Raw genomic sequence first — 20583 nt, 5'->3', positions numbered from 1 at the left:
CTTTCCAGGCCACAGCCTGGCTCACATCCCACTGTCCACAAAGCCCGGACCGCTCCGTGATCCTCATGCTGACCACCAGTGAACATGAATGTGGTGTTTCTAATGAGTTTCCATTAAGTTGTTTAACCTAAGACGACCCTGTTTTTCTGTGTACAGTTAATTAAACCCTTGGGCCACATACCAACACCACACGTGCGTATCTCCAAGCCGACGGACAGAGGAGGTGGACCATGGAGCTAGCTAAATACTGTGGAAGCCACCAAATCCCAAACTCAGCATGTTATCTTTATTTCCTACAGCTGACATTTCCCCCAGTGCTGAAGAGAAACTGCTCCACCTGGCCTCTGTCTAGGAGACTCATAATGACATCCAGCTGTTCCAAAGGCAGGATGATGTTTATGATTCCAACATGCACAGATCGATACTGAATTCTCAAGCCTATTCTCAGACGGTAGTTGTTGGCTGATCAATCATCCATGCAGACAGATACATGCATCTCTTGTCTGTGTAACTACACTAAAATGGCTAGGAATATAGTTAGCAAACACTAGGGGAACATAGAGCATTATTTTAAGACAGGGTTACCTTCAGCCAGAATTTCAACTGTTTGGAAAGATTCACAGGCTACCTGACTGAAAAGAGGGATGGAGTAAATATTTCCAACATGAGAAAGCTTAAATTCACTAGGCCCACAATATAGTACTATTAAATAAATTTATGGTTTAAAATTTTTCTAAATGCCTACTAAAAGAAAATTTGTTTCTCCTCTCTAATTTTAATGTCCAAGTCCCTGAAGCATTCCTTTTGTTGTAGTCAACTTCATTCTAGGGGAAGCAATTTCCCAAATGTTGATTTTTCTCACCAGCAAAATAAGAGGAGTATCCAGTCCATTGGCTAGCAACCCTAAAGGTGAGAAAGAATTAAATTGTAAACTGCCCAATTTTATAAGAAAATTGTTTTCAACCTTACTTGTCAACTTAATTCACAAAATAAGTGATCTACCAAGTCAGTTGAAAAATGAGTAAAATTAAATTGGAAAAAAACAATTTACAGGGTCAAGGTCAAGGATGCATGGCCCAGAACGGTGGGAGAGAAACGAAAGCTGTACTGCAGTGCAAGTACCAGAGCCTCCAGGAGGGCAGGGAGAGAGGCCAAGTGTGGATAAAATACATGTGGAAGTAAAAAGGGAAACTGGAAAATAGTAAGGGTGCTTAAAAAGCTACCTGTGGATTAATGAACTTTCCTTCCATCAATCTTTAAAATTACAGTTGTTTCTGAAACTAATCCCCTTGGCTGCATTTTAAGTTTTCCAGAGCTTTTATCATTGCTGTCTGGGAAGAGCAGGAAGGGATGCTAAAAAAAGAAAGAAAAGAAAAGAGAAGAAAAGAGAAAAGAAAGAAAAAGATGCTATCATACAGGAAATGAAAATAAATCAATTTCGAGATGGCATCTGCTACTTTCCTTTTAATGTCACAAGAGTAACAAACTTCATACTCAATTTCATATGACAAGCATCTTTATAAAACTAACCATATTACCCACTATAATTAGCTCTCTTGCAAGGTTAAATAATATAAAATTGAAAATTACTGGGTGACTACACTACAATCATGCCAATTCTCAGTTTCTGAATGAACAAACTACATGGACACTTGGCAAAGGAAAACAGAATGAGAATAGAAGCAATGAGTCAGGGGGACTAGAGGACTAAAGCTGCTACAAACGGGAACACTGATTAATAGCAGGTTATGGTAAGTATAAATCTGAAGTTTCAACTGGGAATTGCTGCTATACTAAAACTATGTATATCCACTGCAAAGTACATGCCTTGGGGCAAAGTTAATTGCAGGAAATTTCACAAGTAACTCCCTGCTCCTTACTATATTATATAGTAGAGGTGTTGAAACAAGTTTTGGTTGTCAGGCTAAGCCTTTTGGTTTTCAGTTGAGTATTTGTGTTAACACGTCAACTTTCTCCTATTAGTTGTTTTATATTAAATTAGGTTTTTTGTCCTCTGAACTAAAAGATTCTCTCAGAATCACAGCAGGAAACTGAATGACTCCAATAAATTCACCAATTATAGATTAACCTTCAATGCCAGAGGCTAGTTTGCAATAAAAATTCAGTTTTGATCTCAGGATCAGGGAAGTCCAGAAGAAACTTCAATGTCAGGGGCACCTGAGTGGCTCAATCTGTTGAGAGGCTGCCTTTGGGCTCAGGTCATGATCGCAGGGTCCTGGGATCGAGTCCCACATCGGGCTCCCTGCTCCATGGGAGTCTGCTTCTCCCTCCTACTCTCCCTCTGTTCTCTCTCTCTCTCTCTCAAATAAATAAAAATATTAAACAAACAAACTTCAAGGTCATCTGTACCAACCATTTCTGTGTACTTTTTGTATCAATTACCTGTTCTAAAACTTTCCATGAAAAAAATGAATTTTCTTCAGTAGTAGAGTTTGGGTTTGAGCAAAATGTCAAAAACAGTTCTCCCATGTTGAGTATATTTTAAGTAGGCTCCACACTCAGCGTGGATATAGGGCTTGAACTCACGACCCTGAGATCAACAGTCAGCCGTTTAACTGACTGAGCCACCCAGGTGGCCCATGAGTATATTTTTGACTACACTCTCAAAATACTCCTTGGGTTCCTGCACTTACCTACAATGTTAGTGTTGTCCATGTTTACATATTACGGAACACTGAATGATAACTCCTACACATGTAATAGGGAAATAAAAGTTCACTTTGACCAATGTGATTTAATCCTTGTTACTAAGTGCTTTACAAAGCAATGCTTTCCTAACATTTTATTGATTTGATGAAATCTTTTAGATTTTTTATTTATTTGACCGAGAGAAAGACAATGAGAGAGGGAACAGAAACAGGGGGAGTGGGAGAGGGAGAAGCAGGCTTCCCGCTGAGCAGGGAGCCCGATGTGGGGCTCGATCCCAGGACCCTGCGATCATGACCTGAGCCGAAGGCTTAATGACCGAGCCACTCAGATGCCCCTAGATGTGATGAAATCTTAAGAAATCTTAAGTCGGGGGCGCCTGGGTGGCTCAGACGGTTAAGCGTCTGCCTTCGGCTCAGGTCATGATCCCAGGGTCCTGGGATCGAGTCCCGCATCGGGCTCCCTGCTCCTTGGGAGCCTGCTTCTCCCTCTGCCTCTCTCTCTCTGTCTCTCATGAATAAATAAAGAAAAAATCTTTAAAAAAAAAAAAAAGAAAGAAATCTTAAGTCGGGGCGCCTGGGTGGCTCGGTCGTTAAGCATCTGCCTTCGGCTCAGGTCATGATCCCAGGGTCCTGGGATCGAGCCCCGCATCGGGCTCCCTGCTCAGCGGGCAGCCTGCTTCTCCCTCTCCTACTCCCCCTGCTTCTGTTCCCTCTCTCGCTGTATGTGTCTCTGTCAAATAAATAAATAAATAAAATCTTTTTTAAAAATAAAAAAAATAAAAAATTAAGAAATCTTAAGTCATGTGGGCTTCTGCCTTCAAGTCTCTTCTGAACCTCACATACCCGCTGGCAGGAAAGTAAAATGGTACAACCACTTTGGAAAACAGTCTGTCAGTTCCTCAAATGGTTGACCAGAGAGTTACCATGTCACCCAGCAATTCTACCCCTAGGTAGACACCCAAGAGAAATGAAAACGTACATCCACATAGAAACTATTCAAAACAGCCAAAAGGTAGAAACAACCTAACTGTCCATCAACTGACAAATGGATAAAAATGTGATAGCTGTAAAATGCACTATTATCTGGCCATACAAGGTATGAAGTACTGATTCATGCTACAACGTGATGAATCTTGAAAACATGACGGGAACTGAAAAAAACCAGTCACAATAGACCACATATTATATATTCCATCATGAAAAATTCCAGAATAGGCAAATCTATAGAGACAAAAAGTAGATCAGTCATTGCCTAGGGTTGGGGATGAGGGGGTGATAGCTAAGGGATTTTTTTTAAGGTGAAGAAAATCTTCTATGATGAAAATGTGGTAATAGTTGTACACAACTGAGTTTGCTTTTAAAAACCATCAAATTACATGCTTTAAATAGGTGAATTTAATGTATGTGAATTATAATTCAATAAGCTGTTATTTTTAAAAATCTGTTTCTGAGATGTGAAGTACTTGAGAATCAGCAAAAATCTCTTCCACAAAGCTCTTCTGGTCAACAGTAAAAGAATTAGTTGAAGTCCAATTTACTTTACTGTAACTGGAACCAGCTCACAGTATTTTGTTATGTACATTTCTAAAATGTGAATGCAGTTTAAGAAAATACATCATTACATCAGCTATTCCAGGCAGCCTGCCATGAGACATTTTTACCAAAAAAAATCTTAAAAGGAATCCATTTAACCAGCCTCAGAGTATATGTTCCTTCTTGTTGCCTCATCTCCTTATAAGCTGTCATATCCCTAAAATTCTCATGTTTAACAATACTAGGCATCATTAATTCAGTCATTACCTGTCTACGTGTACACACACACACACACACACACACACTCACTCACTCACTCACTCCCTGCTCCGGTGGAGCTTACAATCTAGTAAGACAAGATAAACAATACATGCTGGTTTTCAAACAGGGTGCTATGCTGTGGAGGAATGTTGTTTTACATGGAGTATCTAGGAAAGGAGGCTTCTTTGACAGATGTCTGAGGTGAGAAAAGAAGGTGCCCAGCCATACAAAGACCAAGGAAGATAACTCCAGGCAGAGGAAATAATTTTTGAATGGGAGAATCGGGAGGAAAAAAACAAAGCAAAGCACGTTTTAACCGTGCACTGCCGGTGACCAGCATTCCCCCGTGTCTCCTGCACCTAGTACAGGCATGTCTGGCAAGGTGGCTTGCAGATTATGGCTGGAATAAGATTTCTCACAATTGTTCAGTAAGAAAGGTCACCTCTGGTTAAGCCCTGCCTAAAGTGATCTTCTTGGACCTCTTGGCAGCCGTTTATTATGTGCACCTCCCATTCTTTCACCACACATGGGTACAAGGTGCTGTATAAGGAAGTGCTGGGACCTAGAGACATGCACCCTGGTGACCTCTAAGGCAGGAAATCATCTAGTGGCACAAAAAGGTAGGCATGAACAACACACACAGGTACAAAGTAAAAGTGGGCCACAAAAAAGGGAAATAAAATGTAGGAGTGTGTGGAGATCGCTTGCAGCTGGAGCATCAGGGGAAGCCTCATGGGGTGGGGGCATGAGAGCAGAGTCAGTGATGCCTGAGAACTTGGACATGTGGGGGAATACAGATTGGTTTGTTGTATCCCTAATTAAGTATATCTCAAAATATTTTTAGCTCCCCAACCAAGTTACAGGCTCAGGGAGAGAAGGCCTGATATTCCTTACATTTCTCTGTGATTCTTAGCATTGTATCATGATGTATTGTGATTCATCATGAGAGAGGAGATGTTGTTTTCAGCACTGAGGCAAGGCTAAATTATTCTTTGGGCTTCAAAAGCAGAAGACTCCCCAAACCTCTTAATACACCATCTCATTTCACAGGGACATTCCTAGGAGTTTTTCCAAAATTCAAAGTTATTACAAGTAAACAGGTATATAGTGTGCTTCTGAATACATACACATATACAATGTTTACATGTGTATTGTATATCACTATACCTTAAGTTCAGAATCTCACAAGATTATTTTAAACTTCCACCGCTAAATCAAAGTTTGTACTTGAGAGAAAATACTTTTTTCACTGATCAAACTTTCCCATCCAGGCCCTCATCATCCCTTCCCATTCCCAACAAAAAATCTTAAACCAGAGAAGAAAAACCAAACAACATTTTTTAGGCAGTGTCTCAACATCTCTAAAAAATATTCCATGGCCAAACTCACCATAGAGAGCTGTCCAAGTTTGATTAATTACATCTAGACACACAGTTCCTGACCTGAAACAGATGGAAAGAATGGCATTTTTTAAAAAATTAAGAAATCTAGTCGCATGTATCTGGCAACTAATTTTATTTATCAAGAAAAGTACCTTTAACAGATCATTAAGAAAGAAAGAAAGAAAGAAAGAAAGAAAGAAAGAAAGAAAGAAAGAAAGAAAGAAAGAAAAGGAAGGGAAAAGGGAAAAGGGAAAAGGGAAAAGGGAAAAGGAAAAAGGAAAAAGGAAAAAGGAAAAAGGAAAAAGGAAAGGAAAGGAAAAGAAAAGAAAAGAAAAGAAAAGAAAAAGAATCCCAGTTAGGGAAGGAAAAGTATGAGGAGCAGAATATTTACAGCGTTAGTGCCTCCTTAAGAGAGTGAAAGGAAAAACCCACAACTACACAATGGAGAGACCAGACAACACCTTCATGAGAATTCACACTGACCGGGGCGGGGGGGTGGGGGTGGGGTGGGAGACACACCTGTGTGTCTCCCCAGGACCCCGAGGGTACAATCACACTTTGTGGTTTTCTGGCCTGAAGTGCATCCTCTGGATCTAATGAGGAAACACCAGACAACCCCAAACTGAGGGACGGTCTTTAAAATAACTGATCCATATTCTTTTAAAAATGTCAACGTTAAAAAAGCTGAGGAACTATTCCAGATTAAAGTAGTTTAAAGAAACGTGACAAGTAAATGCAATACATGGTCCTGGGCTGATCCTTCACTGAGCGGGGGAAAAAAAGTGCCAAAAAGGTACACTGCTGTAATGTGGCAGTAGACTAAAAAGTACTGTATTGATATTCAGTTCCTGAATCAGACGACTATACTGTAGTTACGTAACAAAACATCCTTGTTGTTAGGATGACTGATACACAGAAGTATAAAAGGACAACGGGGCATGATATGTGTGTACAACCCACTCAAAGAGTTCAGAATACCTCATGTGTATGTGTGTAACAGCAGAATTTAGTGCCGTGACAAGGAAAAACCACAGAAAAAAATCATGTATTGCAAACAGCATCGGAAGTATGTGATAGGAGGCACATCTTAAAGTATCACTAATAAAATATTAGAAGGAAAGAAAGGGTAGATTCATTAACTGAAATAAAACTACAGCCATTCATGTTTGCTTTACTCTCAAGAACTAAGAAACACTTTAAGGGCTGAAAATAGTAATTCTGTATACAGAAAACTGGTCTCTGAATTGTGTCCATACAAAGAGAACGGAGATGTGGAATATTACAAACGCTAGCTAGGTATCGCAGGAAATGAAGGACCCACTCACGGCAGTGGAAAAACTAAGCAACCCAACAGCAGGGTTTGCACTAAGTGGTAGAGTATCAATAACCCTGGAACTCCATAGTTTAAGTGACCATACAGTCCTCTCTGTTGATAAAATCCAAAAAGATAATTGAGACTTTTTTTAATAATGGAGAGAGAGAGAGATGAACGCTAATAAGAGCAGTTGCTGCTAAGATTTAACATTTTTAAATAGTTACTTACGCTTCATCAATGTTGGGATGGAAAATTTTATTCATGAATCCTGTAAAAAGAAATGTTAATTAGCAGCAAAAAAGTGTCCAGAGAACAATTCGTTTTTTAAGTATTTCAGTAGTGGAAACAATTTCAGTATTGGAAAAAGTTGATGATACCCATAACTCATTATTTTTAACTTAGATGTTTGGTTACTGGTAAGACTATATATTCTCCTGACAGTGTTAATTACTTAAAACACATCAGAGTTCTATTTGAAAAATGAGCAAACTTTGAGAGCAACGCAGCTTCTTATATACAAAATAATCAAGAGAATCTTTTCTGAGCTATGAAGGTACTTGCCAAGAAAATTTGTAGTACTAAATGGGTTATAGCTAGTGCCGATTACTTTTATCAGAAAGTTAAGAAGGCTACTCTGACTTCCCTCCTAAAGGTTTTATTGTTCAATCTCTAAATTTAGAGGTTCTGCATTTGAACTTCTCCTTCTGAAGCTCAGTTACTGGTATCACACTGCTACACTGCGTGCGGAACATGAATGAAGCTGTTGAAACACTAAAGGAGCACCGCTTCCAAACCACAAAGGATTTCATAAGAACAGTGACCAAAATATTTCCTTTAACTTTAGTCTACTCATTCCAGGAAACCCAGTTTTGATTAAAATTGGGGCAACCAAGAAATGAGGCAAGGAGTTAAAAAAAAAAAATCTGTCAGATGGCTATATCTGTCAGGGATTCAAGTTTTTTGATTTATTCCTAGAAAAATAAAGAGACTTTAACAAATATATATATATTTTAAAGATTTTATTTATTTTATTTATTTTTTTTTAAAGATTTTATTTATTTGTTTGACAGAGAGAGACACAGCAAGAGAGGGAACACAAGCAGGGGGAGTGGGAGAGGGAGAAGCAGGCTTCCCGCTGAGCAGGGAGCCCAATGAGGGGCTCGATCCCAGGACCCTGGGACCATGACCCGAGCCGAAGGCAGACGCCTAACGACTGAGCCACCCAGGCGCCCCAAGATTTTATTTATTTTTGAAGATTTTATTTATTTGACAGAGAGAGACACAGCGAGAGAGGGAACACAAGCAGGGGGAGTGGGAGAGGGAGAAGCAGGCTTCCCACCGAGCAGGGAGCCCGATGCGGGGCTCGATCCCAGGACCCTGGGATCATGACCTGAGCCAAAGGCAGACGCTTAACGACTGAGCCGCCCAGGCGCCCCTAAAGATTTTATTTTTAAGTATAATCTCCATGCCCAATGTGGTGCTTGAACTCACAACCCTGAGATCAAGGGTCGCATGCTCTACTGACTGAGCCAGCCAGGCATCCCTAGACTTTAACAAACATACTGACACTTAAATTCCAAGGAGAAAATAATTTTTTCTTTAATTAGAATCAGTGATTTAATCAGTTTGTATTTATGCAAATGACAATATGCTAAAGCAGAGGTCCGCTGTCAGAGATGTCATTTTATCATCCTTATCTCATTTCAAGACTTCCTTATTCTGTTTCACACTTTCAATAAAGTTCCCTACTAAAGTGACCATCACTATGTCCCTCCCAATCCCACCCTCTCTTACCCCCCGCCCCCACCTCACGTTTCTCTTTCCTTCACTCAAAATATACTTGGTCCACACCTGTTTGCCAGGCACTGTGCTTGCTCAGGGCACTAGGTAAGTCAGGCAGTACGTTATTCTCTAGGTCACTGCGGCAGCAGGACAAGACACAAGGCAGTAAGTACAGTGAGCACAAAGAACTGACATAATGGAGGGCATGAGAAGGGAAAGAGGAAGGTATCAGGAAAAATGCAGAGAAGGGGCACTGGAGGAGGATCCTCAAGGATGAGTTTCGACAAAGGTCATCTCGGACAATCTAAGAAACTTCTCTACACTTAGGAAACAGATACAAGAATACAAAATCCCGGGTATTCTAGTCTTTGCTTGCTCTAGTCACTCCAATACTAACTATGCTTCTAATTTTTGTTTTTTAATCTTTTGTGTTGAAATAGCTTCATGTTTTCTCTATCAAGAGAGCCCATGCAATGTTTAAATTACTCTGATGCAAAAAGAAATGCCTTGTGTCTAATTACTATTTCATATTAATTTTTCATTAAGGAAATAAGATGCTTCCAAGTCTAGATTTAGGAAGTATAGTGCTTATTGAAGAGATTAAACTAAGCCAATATAAATGTTAAGAGGATAACAATTCTATATGACTTTAGAAAAACACTAATAAATGTATCCAGGAAGAACCATGAGGATATTTGTTCCAGCATTATTTTTAAAAGCCAAGAACCAAATGCAATCCTATCAAAAGGGACTGGAGAAACTATAGTACATCCATATACTGGGAGTCCTATACAGCCAAAGTAATGAACTAGGTAAGTATCAATTTGGATAGACCCATAGCTGAGGGGAGAAAAAAAAAAGTTGCAGAATGATATTTACAGTATGATACCATTTAGATAAACTAAAAGCAACACTACCTATCTCTATGGTAACAAAAGTACAGAAAACTGTACTGGACCAACATATACCAAACTTACCGAAGTAATTAATTATTTCAGTGAGGGTGCAGGGTCAAGGTCATGGTGGGAATGGGGAACAGAATGGGAATGGTGATTAAAGAAGAATCTATAACACTATATTCCTTTTAAAAAGAGGTAATGTGCTTGTATATTATTTGCTCTTTTTAAGTGTGTACTAGAAGCAAACATATACAACTGTTAACAGTGGTTAGTTCTTCATGGTGGGAATATTTTCTCCATTACTCTTTTCAAATCACATCACCACTCCACTCGCCAATCCCATACCAGAAGTGGGATCACAGCAATGTAAAAAAGCTAGAAGGAAACAACCAAGTGTCAACAGTAGTCAACTCTGAGAGACTCCCGCATTAATATTACTCTGACTTTCCAAAATTTCTACATTGTGTAAGTTAAAAAATTATAAACAGTAGCAAACATTCTAGAACAGACCTAATTATACATAGGTTATCTAATGCTGAACCATTTTAAGGAAAATCAACTATTTTATCTGATCTCAAATCTCACTCCTGTTTAAGTAAATTCATTACCAAAACAAACGAACAAACAAACACGAAAGATCTTCAGGTTTTAAGGCATGTGATCTTCAAGATCAGTTACATATAGGAATATATTGCTAATCACAACTGCCAAGAAACTTCCTGATGAGTGGGAAACACTAATGTTTAGCCACTAGATGGTTTAATTCAAGAGACTCATTCTATTATACAGAAAGTACTTTGGCTTGAGGACACAAGAACTTAAAATTCATTCTTGATGCTTAAAATCCTGCTTCTGCTAGATGTCTCAAGCGTTAACACCTAGTCAAGCAACATCTATGGCAGAGGTCCCCAATGCTAAAGGTTAAGAAGCACCTGGAGAGCTCTTTGAGAGCTCTTTGAAGACAGAAGTGCTATGCTAGAAGGTGCCAAGTGTTACGGAGAAAAACCCAGTGAAGGGGACTCTGGATAGGAATGCTGGGGTGGGGGCTGCAGTTTTAAATGGGATGGTCAGGGAGGGCCTTATGGAGAAGGTGTCGATTCTAAGGAGGCAAGGGAGGAATCATTCAGTATCTAGGGGAAGAGTGTCTATACAACATGAACAGCCAAGTTCAAAATGTATCAGGAGTTTGCTTGAAATGTTTGAAGACCAGCAGAGAGCCTGGTGAGGCTGAAGCGCAGTGAGTAAGGAGAAGCCTAGAAGTGAGGTCAGAGAGGTGATGAGCATTTGTGGGCCCTTCTAAGGCTATGGATTTTGAATCATTCTGAGGTGGGAAGCCAGAGACTTAGCTAGAGCAATGATACATACAATCCCTCTTTAAGATTTTTGTTTTAACAAAAGCCTTATCTCCTTAAAAAAAAAAAAAAAAAAAAAAAAGGTGAAGATGGAAACAGCTCAATCGGGTCACAGCACCTCAGTGCTGGGGAAAAAACGAAGGTCTGGAGCAAAATGAAGTGGGCTGTCTCTCCTACGGTAAGAATGAAGCTTCAACAATCTGATGTCGCAGGGAACCTCAAAGGTGTTAAGTCAAGAATACAGCTAGGGTCAGAAGAGCTTTAAATGTTTACCAAAACGGTCTCTGAAATATTAAGGTGCCTCCCTCCTGGTACAAGGCCTGGAGATTACATTTGGAATCAATACAGTTTCCACACTGTTTTCAATTAAGTCAAGATTTTGGCTTGGTTGAATCCAAGAGTACATAACAGAGAGCGCCAAAAAGAACTTGGTAAACACAGTCTTAGTAACAAATGGGTTGGAGCCCAGTCCCCAGTGCCCCTGCTAAGTATAAAACATCATCTGAGCTCTGAGACAGAGGGCAAAATCAAACTGGAAAGAGAAAAGTATTAAAAGGGACTTGAGTTTTGGTCCCAACCCTGCTATTAACTGCAGGCCTTGGCTAGATCGCTTCACTTCTGTGGGCCTATGTCTTTACATGAAAATAGCTGGACTGTATGATCTCCAAAATCTCCACTCTTATTCTGTTAATAAAGGGACTATTAGCTCTAACAATCCAGGATTTAATAACAATGGCCAGAGCTCTGACAACAGAGGACTTTGGGGGAAATGCCCAATAGTTAAGTCCATAAAGGAAATTAATTCTGCAAGGCATATTTTTAGGCACAGAAATATTCTGGAGCATATAATACAAAGCTAACAACATGCTAAAGTACCACGACGAGACACAAAATCCACAGACTATTCCAGAGTTGGCAGAGACAGAGTTTATAACCTTGCCTTTGAGGAACAAATTCAGCCAGACCAATTCTACCCAAAAAACAATCTCCAAACGACAATGATCTCTTCCTATACCAGGCTTTTTCAACTGTTAGAAAAATACCCAAAGCAAATAAACAGAAAGAGTGTATCTCCTTTACATTTGCTCTTGAGCAAGCTGTGGGGAGCATTTCTGGCAAAGCCACTTACATTCTGGATAACGATGGCAACAATGGCACTTTGGACAAGGACGGGAGGAGACGGAGAAAGAACAGGCTAGGAATTCAGAGAGGGAACATTCTCAGGACTGAGCGTGTTTGCCCTGGCATGTTTTCCTTCCTTTTGGCAATGCTATCACCACACTAATGAATACGTCTGCAACAAGAGAATTTTCCCAACACTCGTTTCCATTCAACCACGAACTATTTTGAAGCTATTTTAAGAAAACATATTTTGAAAACTGCTTTTATGAAAACACGATAAGTGGAAGCAGCAAGTCATTTTTAATCTACATGATTTAAGATTTTATTCACTACCAGACATTTTCTAATCATATATATATTTCAGTGATTTGACCAGATAAAATTCAGAACTCCTTCAACTCTTTTAGACAATTATTCTCTGGCATGACTCAGGCACTTATAAAAGGGAGGACATTAGGAACAAAGGTTTAGCTAATAAGTTCACCACCTCTGTTCTCTATCTTTCAGCAGAAGGGGATCAGGTGATACATAACCCTGGAGGAGGAATCCAAATCATGCTTAGTTGAGGTTTAAAAAAACTACTTATTTTAAAAAATAAAAGAACAGATTATTAAAAATAGAAAAATGTGCCATGCTTTTGCTTGTTACACTCCAATACTCAACTGTTCTAGAATAACAAATCTTTTGACCCATAGGCTAATAGAGAAAAGTAACATCATGCCGAGTCATGCAAAAAACTGGTTTTTATTTCAGCCTGTTTCTGTGTCTAATCCCAGGAAGAGATCTGTACAAAGTTGTACCCGCTTTCGAGTAACTTCTGATATTGGGGTCAATATGTAAATAAAAGGGGCAAAATATCATCACCTTTGTTTTACTTGTCAGGATATTTTTAATGATCAAATTTGTGGACAGAATGAAATACCTAGGGCCAGTTATCAATACAAAAATTTCCTTCAGAATAATCTTGTGAAATGAAAAGTTAAACAAGCGACTCATGAAACAAGGTAAATCTACCCTAAGGTAAGTAGATGAAAAGCACCAAAGGCAAAAATGGTTAGCTCTATCCCAGGGGTAAAATGAGCTTGGACTGAAGATGGTTGAGGCAGTTGTGGCTGATGCAATTTAATTAAAAGTTTATGAATTCCTTTGAGAAAATGGTAAGTGAATACATTCAATTATTCTGATATTCCATCTTCACAATAGATGCCCATATAAAGTAGACTATTCAGAAGCAAACTCATTAATTCTATTTTTTAAAGTAGATATAATTGTTCAAAATATATTTATTAAAGATCGAATCTTATCGCCCCTAGCAGTAGTATCTCAGACTATACGTTTTTTAAGGGTAATAACTTGAATCTCCATTCCTAGCATGCAGGAGGTGACCAGGGTTGGGATGTTTCGGCTAAAAAGGGGGTGGGGATGCCGCCAGCTTCACCAGCGACAGCCATCCTGTCAGCTTTGTGCATGAGCACATGCTCAGAGAGATTTTCATCTTACCTCAGACAGCTAGGCCCAGCCCGTGGCAGCCTGCACCCGGGCAGAAGTCTCTTCAGAGAGCTGAGCCTTTCCTACTCAGGAGAGATGGACCTGGGCCGGTCTCTTCTTGGGTGAGGAACCAAGCAAGGAGCTCACTCTCAATGCCCTGTGTCATGGGAACTTCTGAACTGATCCTGTGTGTGTTCAGGAGATCTAAACTCAACAAGGGGTCCTTCTTTTCTGTTTCTTCCTTTCTCTCTGATAATATGGAATCTGAGGAATGGGCTGGATGGATAAGAAAAGTTCATTTATAACTAAGAAAAGGTGAAGTGTTATCCTTCAACAGCCTAACCCTGCTACCAACCTAGCAGATTACCAAAACCTGCAGCCTTAAATCTACTCTCCTGTAGTTTCATTTTTGACAGATATTTAATCTCTGTCCTTTCTCCACAATTTATCTTTCACTCTTCTGATCATTCTTAAAACCACTGTCTGAATCAGGCAGTATTTATTCTCATGGTCAGAGGCAGTAAAGTATAGAACACACGTGGCCACTCTTAGTAAACAAAGTCGTGGTTAGAAGATCAGGCTCCAGTCAGACTGCCTAAGATCTACTCTGTGAGCCTTGGGAAAGTTAAGAGTTACTGAATCTCTTTGCCTTTGCTTCTTTCTTCATAAAGCTAGATCAATTTAGGTTAATACTGGTATCTACACATCACAGGGCTGTTATGAAGAGTAAACGAATCTATGTACTGCAATTGACCGGCAACCGGCCCACAGTAAGCACTCAAGGTTACCATTAGCTTCATGAGCTCAGGTAAGCAACTTCATCTCACTTTCCTCATCCTAAGAATGAAAATATCTGCCCCTGCCTACTCCTCTCTGAACCCTTTAGCCAACTGTCCAGAGCATTAGAGGCTGTGTTGATTACTGGATATTAGGCTTCCTACAACCCCATCACACTAGAAATAGCAAATACAGTTACTGTAACATTTAGTACTAAAAAGACCGTTCTAATTGCATTTGGGATGGGGGCAAAACACTAGACTGGAAACCAGAAGGCAGATTCTGCAACTAGTTAGTAGTGATTTATCTCCACCTTCCTGAGCCTCATTTTTACTATCCTTAAAATAAGGCAACTGGGTGATATAATCTGTGACATTCCTTCTAGCAATATGGTTTTCACAACACCAGAAATATGAAACAAATCTTAAATTGTGGTGAACAAGCTTTTCAAAGGGAACTAAGACATCACTCTTATTTGTTTTTAGAAGAATCACAGTTTAACTAAAGAAAGAGGAAGCCAAGAACACATGTTTTCATTATAACCATCCAAAAAAAGAAGGAATGGAGTTAATGCCAAAAAGATGTCAAAATTAATAACCAGCTCAAAAGCTAGAGGTCACCTACTATAATTAAAGTAGGAACTAATCTAAAGAGCAAGTTAGGTGGAATTTTTATATAGCAAATGGAAAGATTATATAATAATGAATCGCCAAAGGCAGAATTAAAACTGACATAAGCCAGCTTCAAGAAGGAAATGGACAAATCTTCTGACAGAAGCAAGATTGTACAGGGGCAAGGCTCTCCTTAGAGGTGGCCTGGGGGAGGGAAAGCGCACTACTATTTTTATTCTGGCTAATAGCAAGATGAAGGTGAATGAATTTATATATTACAGACGTGAACAGGGGTTTTTCCGTTAATAGGGCCAATTTAACCACTAGCTTCTTCCATCACTGAAACTTCAGCACCTGGCCCCCAAGTCTCTCTCTCGTCATTTTAAGAGCTATCACCCATACAGACCACACTCCTCACACCCTGTCCTCTCAGTTCCCGAAGCTTCTCCTCAGTGTACCTTTCCTCTATCACATCTCATTCACACTGCCAGGACATGCCTTGAACGTTGTCATCTTACAAACAGCTTCACCTCCAAAATCACAGCACCTTCTGCCCACCACACTCCTGACCCTCCCTTTTCTTCCCGCCTACCAGTCCTCCTATCTTCACCCCTCTCCTTGCTTAGTTTAAGATTTAAGAGCTATCGCCATCATCGCTTTTTAACAACCCTCTGCAAATCCTGTGCCCTCTCCCCTCCAAAACGCCCATCTACAACAGGAGGAAACCCATCATTCACATCCGCTGTCCTTGGACTTGAAGGCGCCACTGAACACTCCTTCGTTCACTTGCTCACACCCTCACCTCAATACAGAGCAGGCAATGTTATCAGACCCTGAGGTGGGGAGAAAGAGTATCAGTAGAACAGACCCAGGGACTGCCTTCATGGAGTTTGTATCTACTGGGCTAGCAGGGAGGAGAGACACAGTGTACGCACCAACTTTAAAAAGTATGCTCAATTACCTTTTGTGGATTCAACATCACCGGTAATTCTCCTTTCTCCCTTCACTAGTGGCCTGGTCCCCGTTCTCCCATGACTTGTGCATTTTACCATTATTCTGCAAATCTCCCGTTCCCTTTGCTCCTCCATTTCTCACTCTGACTTAAAAACCCTGCCCATTTTCTTTGAGAAAACGGGAGCCAATGGACAGGATTCCTCCTTTTTCCCATCAAAATCCTCCCAGCACACGTGCTCACTTTTCCTGCCTCAACAGTTCACTCAAATGCTTAAGGTCTTCCCAACACAAGTCCTCCATTTGTGTTCTGATCTTGTCCTCTCTAACATCTCAAAGGCACTGTACCTTCAATCTTCCTCCTGATCCCCAGCATCACCAAGATTTCCCTCTTTTCTAGACAACTCCCTACAACAAGCACATCAACATCCTTCAGAGTTTCCCATTTCAGAGGTAAAAAATAAAACCTTCCTTTTATCTCCCCCCATTTGTGTGCTTTCCTTCATACAGCCAAACTTCTTCAAAGCAATGTATTCCAGACACCAGAGTTTCTCAATGTTGGCACCCTGATCCAAACCACCAGTATTTCTACTCTTCTCCCACAATAATAGAGTGATCATTAAAACCTGCTTAAAACCTTTCAATGATTTTTCCATTGCATTAAAAATCAAATTCAAGCCTTTAACCTGGCCTACAAAGCCCTACAGGAGCTCACCCTGCCTGCCACTTGGACCCTATCTCCTATTTCACTGTTTACCCGTCCTTCTTTCTTCCTTGTGCATGCTAAGCTCCTATCTGCCTCAGGGCCTTTGTCCTCACAATTTCTTCTGCTTGCAATGCTCTCCTCCCTGATCTTAAAGAAGAGGGCTGGCTTATTTTTCCCTTTTCACTTAAACCTCAAGCTTAAATTTACTTTGTCAGAGAAGCCCTTCCTGAACACCTAATCTAAAGTAGCTATTATGTCAATTTCATCACATCAATTCTCTATAAAGCTATCAGATATTTTAAATTTTTGCTTTATCTTTTTTCCTCAAAGAATGTAAGGGTCAAGAGAGCAATCTGTTCACCTCTGTATCTCTAGCACCTAGAATAATGTCCTGCACACAGCTGGTACCTAATAAATTTGTGAGGCTGATTAGAAGAAATGGTGTAAAATGTATCCATATTCTGAGAAAGTAGGTTCTGCTTCAGCTGCCAGATACACTCTAAAAAAAAAAACTATCCTGAAAAATTTCATTTTCAGAACAGCAGTAAAAAGGGAACTTTTAACAATGGCTTACATTCTCATAGCATTATCTAAACAACAACAAAAAAACTTTTACAAAACTTTCCTACTATAACCTTGTTTCTCTCTACTGGAATTCAAAAGCTATAGATCACTACAAAGTAGCAATTATATAACTGAGACAGAAACTAAATTCAAAACCGAAGTCATGAAACTAGAGAAATATAGAGGTGATCTGAATGGAATTTTGCTTCCTCAGTCTAAGAATTCATTCTATTTGTGGAAATATAATGGTCCAAACAGGCCTCTCTTTTTTTTTTTTTTTTTTTATTTGAGAGAGAGAATGAGAGAGAGAGCGAGCACAAGAGGGGGGAGTGGGAGAGGGAGAAGCAGACTCCCTGCCGAGCAGGGAGCCCGATGCGGGACTCGATCCCGGGACTCCAGGATCATGACCTGAGCCGAAGGCAGTCGCTTAACCAACTGAGCCACCTAGGCGCCCCAAACAGGCCTCTCTTAAATGACTAACCCCAAACCTTTCAGAAATGACATACCCTACCCCAAATCCTGGTCCACCCCGACAACACCCCTGAGGAGGTAATTGTACAATGTTTCCATCTAGGTAGACACAAAGTAAAATGGTAAACATTCTATACTCTATAGTTTAGTCATACCATAAAATTCCATTCCAAAAATATTGTGAGGTAATTTCTGGCAATAGTGAATTAAAAATTTATAATGCTAGAAGTGTCTGCTATTCTGACAATGAAAAAGGTTAAATCACCTTCCTCAATTGCTGGCACAAGATATCAGAGTATCTTCTAATTACGAACCTCTGACAGACTGCGAGACTTCGAAGGTACTCTGACAAGTTATCTAATCTAGTTTCCTTAAAACAGGAAGATCTAAGCTATTCTATTTAGAGGATAGCTGACCTAACCGTAAGGGCCACTGGTAGAGCTCAGCATAGCATTCCAGCTATTGCTATTGTCCATGACCTTTCCATTTTGTCTCCATCTACTCATATGGTTTGGTAGCTCTTGCTATACGCCATTGGCAGCAAATTCCATTGCAGAATGAGTGTGGTTTTTTCCCCTGGCCATTTTATCAACATTAAGCAAACTATTAAACAGTCCCTCCAGAATCTTGTTCTCAACGAACCATTCCTCTCACTCTGCCGTATCATCAAATTTCAATCCAGATGCACAATGCATGCAGCCTTCTCCTGGGAGAGAGTCTTCCTCACTGTTAACGTGGAGATGTACATAGGCAGTATTTCAAAAGTTAGTTTCGAGACTTGTTAGCTGGATCTTACAACATAGTTTTCTATTTTTAAGAAGTATAAATGAAAAAAAGTATAAGTGGTGACAGAGTTCCCACACTAAGGAAAGGTTAAGGTTATTTACAAAAGATTCTAAAATACTCTATAGTTCTATCTGAAATTAGTCAAATGCAGTTCTATTAATATACTACCCAGTAATCATTTAAAATAAGATAAAATGACAAATCCTTAATTTTCTCTTGAACGCTAGTGTTTAAGTAAAGTAGCTATGGTGTGATGGAGACTATTGTAGATCCCGAAGGGAGACTTCAAGGAATTTTCAAGGCCTTTAGAGGCTGGAAGCCTTAAATCTAGTATTTTATGTCTGTATTTTATTAGAAGACATAATTTTCCCCCTGGGCTTAGGTTTATTGAAAGTATTATTATTACTTATTAGCTATGAACAAGGACCTTTTTTGGTTCATATGAAGAGAAAATGGAGCAAGGGGGAACACGAGTGGAAGAGTCAGACTAAAAAGAGGAGTAGGTAAGAACTGCCAGAGGCAGCAACCCAAGAGAAGGAACAAGAGGTCTGAAGAAAAGGAGTGAAGAACAGTTACATGTAAAGGTGTAAAGATAGTGCCCAAGATGGAATAAACTAAATCGCAAGCAGAAAAACAAAGGGAAGAGAACAGTCTGTACCCTTACACACACACATCATTAAATCTGAAAGGAAAAAGAAAGGAAACTGGTGAGAAACACGAGGGCCAGCAGGCCCTTAGCAAGCTACCAGGTGAGAATCCTAGCCAAGGATAAGCTTAATGGCTTTCCAGAACAAAGGACAGGAAAAGGGTCGACCCAGACAAAGATGTAGACAGGACATTCGAAAGTTATGCATTTGCCATATGTTTAAAAATATATCCTTCTATAAAGAAACTTATTGTAGAGTATTTAGAAATTATAGAAAAGTGTTTTTAATCCCCTTAACAGCCATGGATAACTGTATCAATGTTTTGGCATTCACACCTGGAATTTCATGAAAAAATTACAAGTTACACTATAGAAGGTTACCATTTTCCTGTGTGTTCCTTTATTTTATTTTATTTTGTTTTAAAGATTTTGTCAGAGAGAAAGAGAGCACAAGCAGGGGGAGCGGCAGGCAGAGGGAGAAGCAGGCTCCCTGCTGAGCAAGGAGCCCAAGGTGAGACTCGATCCCAGGACCCTGGGATCATGACCTGAGCCAAAGGCAGACCCTCAACTGACTGAACCACCCAGGCATCCCTGTGTGTTCCTTTAATGATTGTAAGGCATTTTTTCCATTAAGATACACCATAATTTAACTGCTTTACTATCTATTGGGTCACTTAGTTTGTTTCAAAGTTTTAAAAATAAAAGTTTTAAGAATAACACTGCAATTTGCATACTCTTGTACATTAATCCTAGTGCACATCTCTGAATCTTAAGAGAATTTAAGTAAAGTCACTAAAAGGATATAAAATCTTCATCAATCAACATATACTGCTAAGTTGGCTACATCTTCCCTGCCAATGTGACAAGTCCTCTATCTCCCACTTTTTAAAATATGCATTTTTTGGAATAGACATAAAACCATTCTGTATCCTATGCTTACTGGTTACTTTTAAGTTTTTATTCAAAACTGATCTAATTTACCCTCTTCGTATATGGGATCACTCATCTTTATTTCACCCCCACATCAACGGCAAGTCTGTGTTTTCTCTGACTGGTAAAAGAATTCTCTTAATAGATGAGCACATGCTGGAGACAACCTGGGGAAGTATGGCATATGGCAGTCTCTGGAGCAACTTCTCTGCATAAAACAGAATCTTCACGGACTGGGGATTACTTGGGATTTTCAAAGAGTGTTATTTCTAAAGTCCTTATGCGCATCTTCACATCTCTGAAAGCTTTCTAAAAACTATATTCTCAAAACATGAAAC

General features: G+C 39.7%; 1 protein-coding gene across 3 annotated transcripts in view; it reads right to left on the bottom strand.

Annotated features, from left to right (window-relative positions):
* Positions 1 to 20583, bottom strand: part of UBE2H (ubiquitin conjugating enzyme E2 H) — a 107491-nt gene that overhangs the window by 19352 nt on the left and 67556 nt on the right. For 2 of the 3 annotated variants that reach the window (XM_032401578.1, XM_032401579.1), the window contains exons 4-5: positions 7389 to 7428; positions 5853 to 5905 (exon numbers count right to left, since the gene is read on the bottom strand). In XM_032401578.1, coding sequence (XP_032257469.1) covers positions 5853 to 5905; positions 7389 to 7428 — 93 coding nt within the window. Of the gene's footprint in view, positions 1 to 5852; positions 5906 to 7388; positions 7429 to 13815; positions 14080 to 20583 lie in introns of all 3 variants that reach the window. The other variant, XM_032401580.1, reaches the window with a different exon arrangement.

The sequence above is a fragment of the Phoca vitulina genome, unplaced genomic scaffold (genome assembly GCF_004348235.1).
Source record: "Phoca vitulina isolate PV1807 unplaced genomic scaffold, GSC_HSeal_1.0 scaffold4, whole genome shotgun sequence".
Lineage (NCBI taxonomy): Eukaryota > Metazoa > Chordata > Mammalia > Carnivora > Phocidae > Phoca > Phoca vitulina.
Note: the sequence above shows the minus strand (reverse complement) of the source record. Positions and strands in the feature narration are given on the sequence as shown.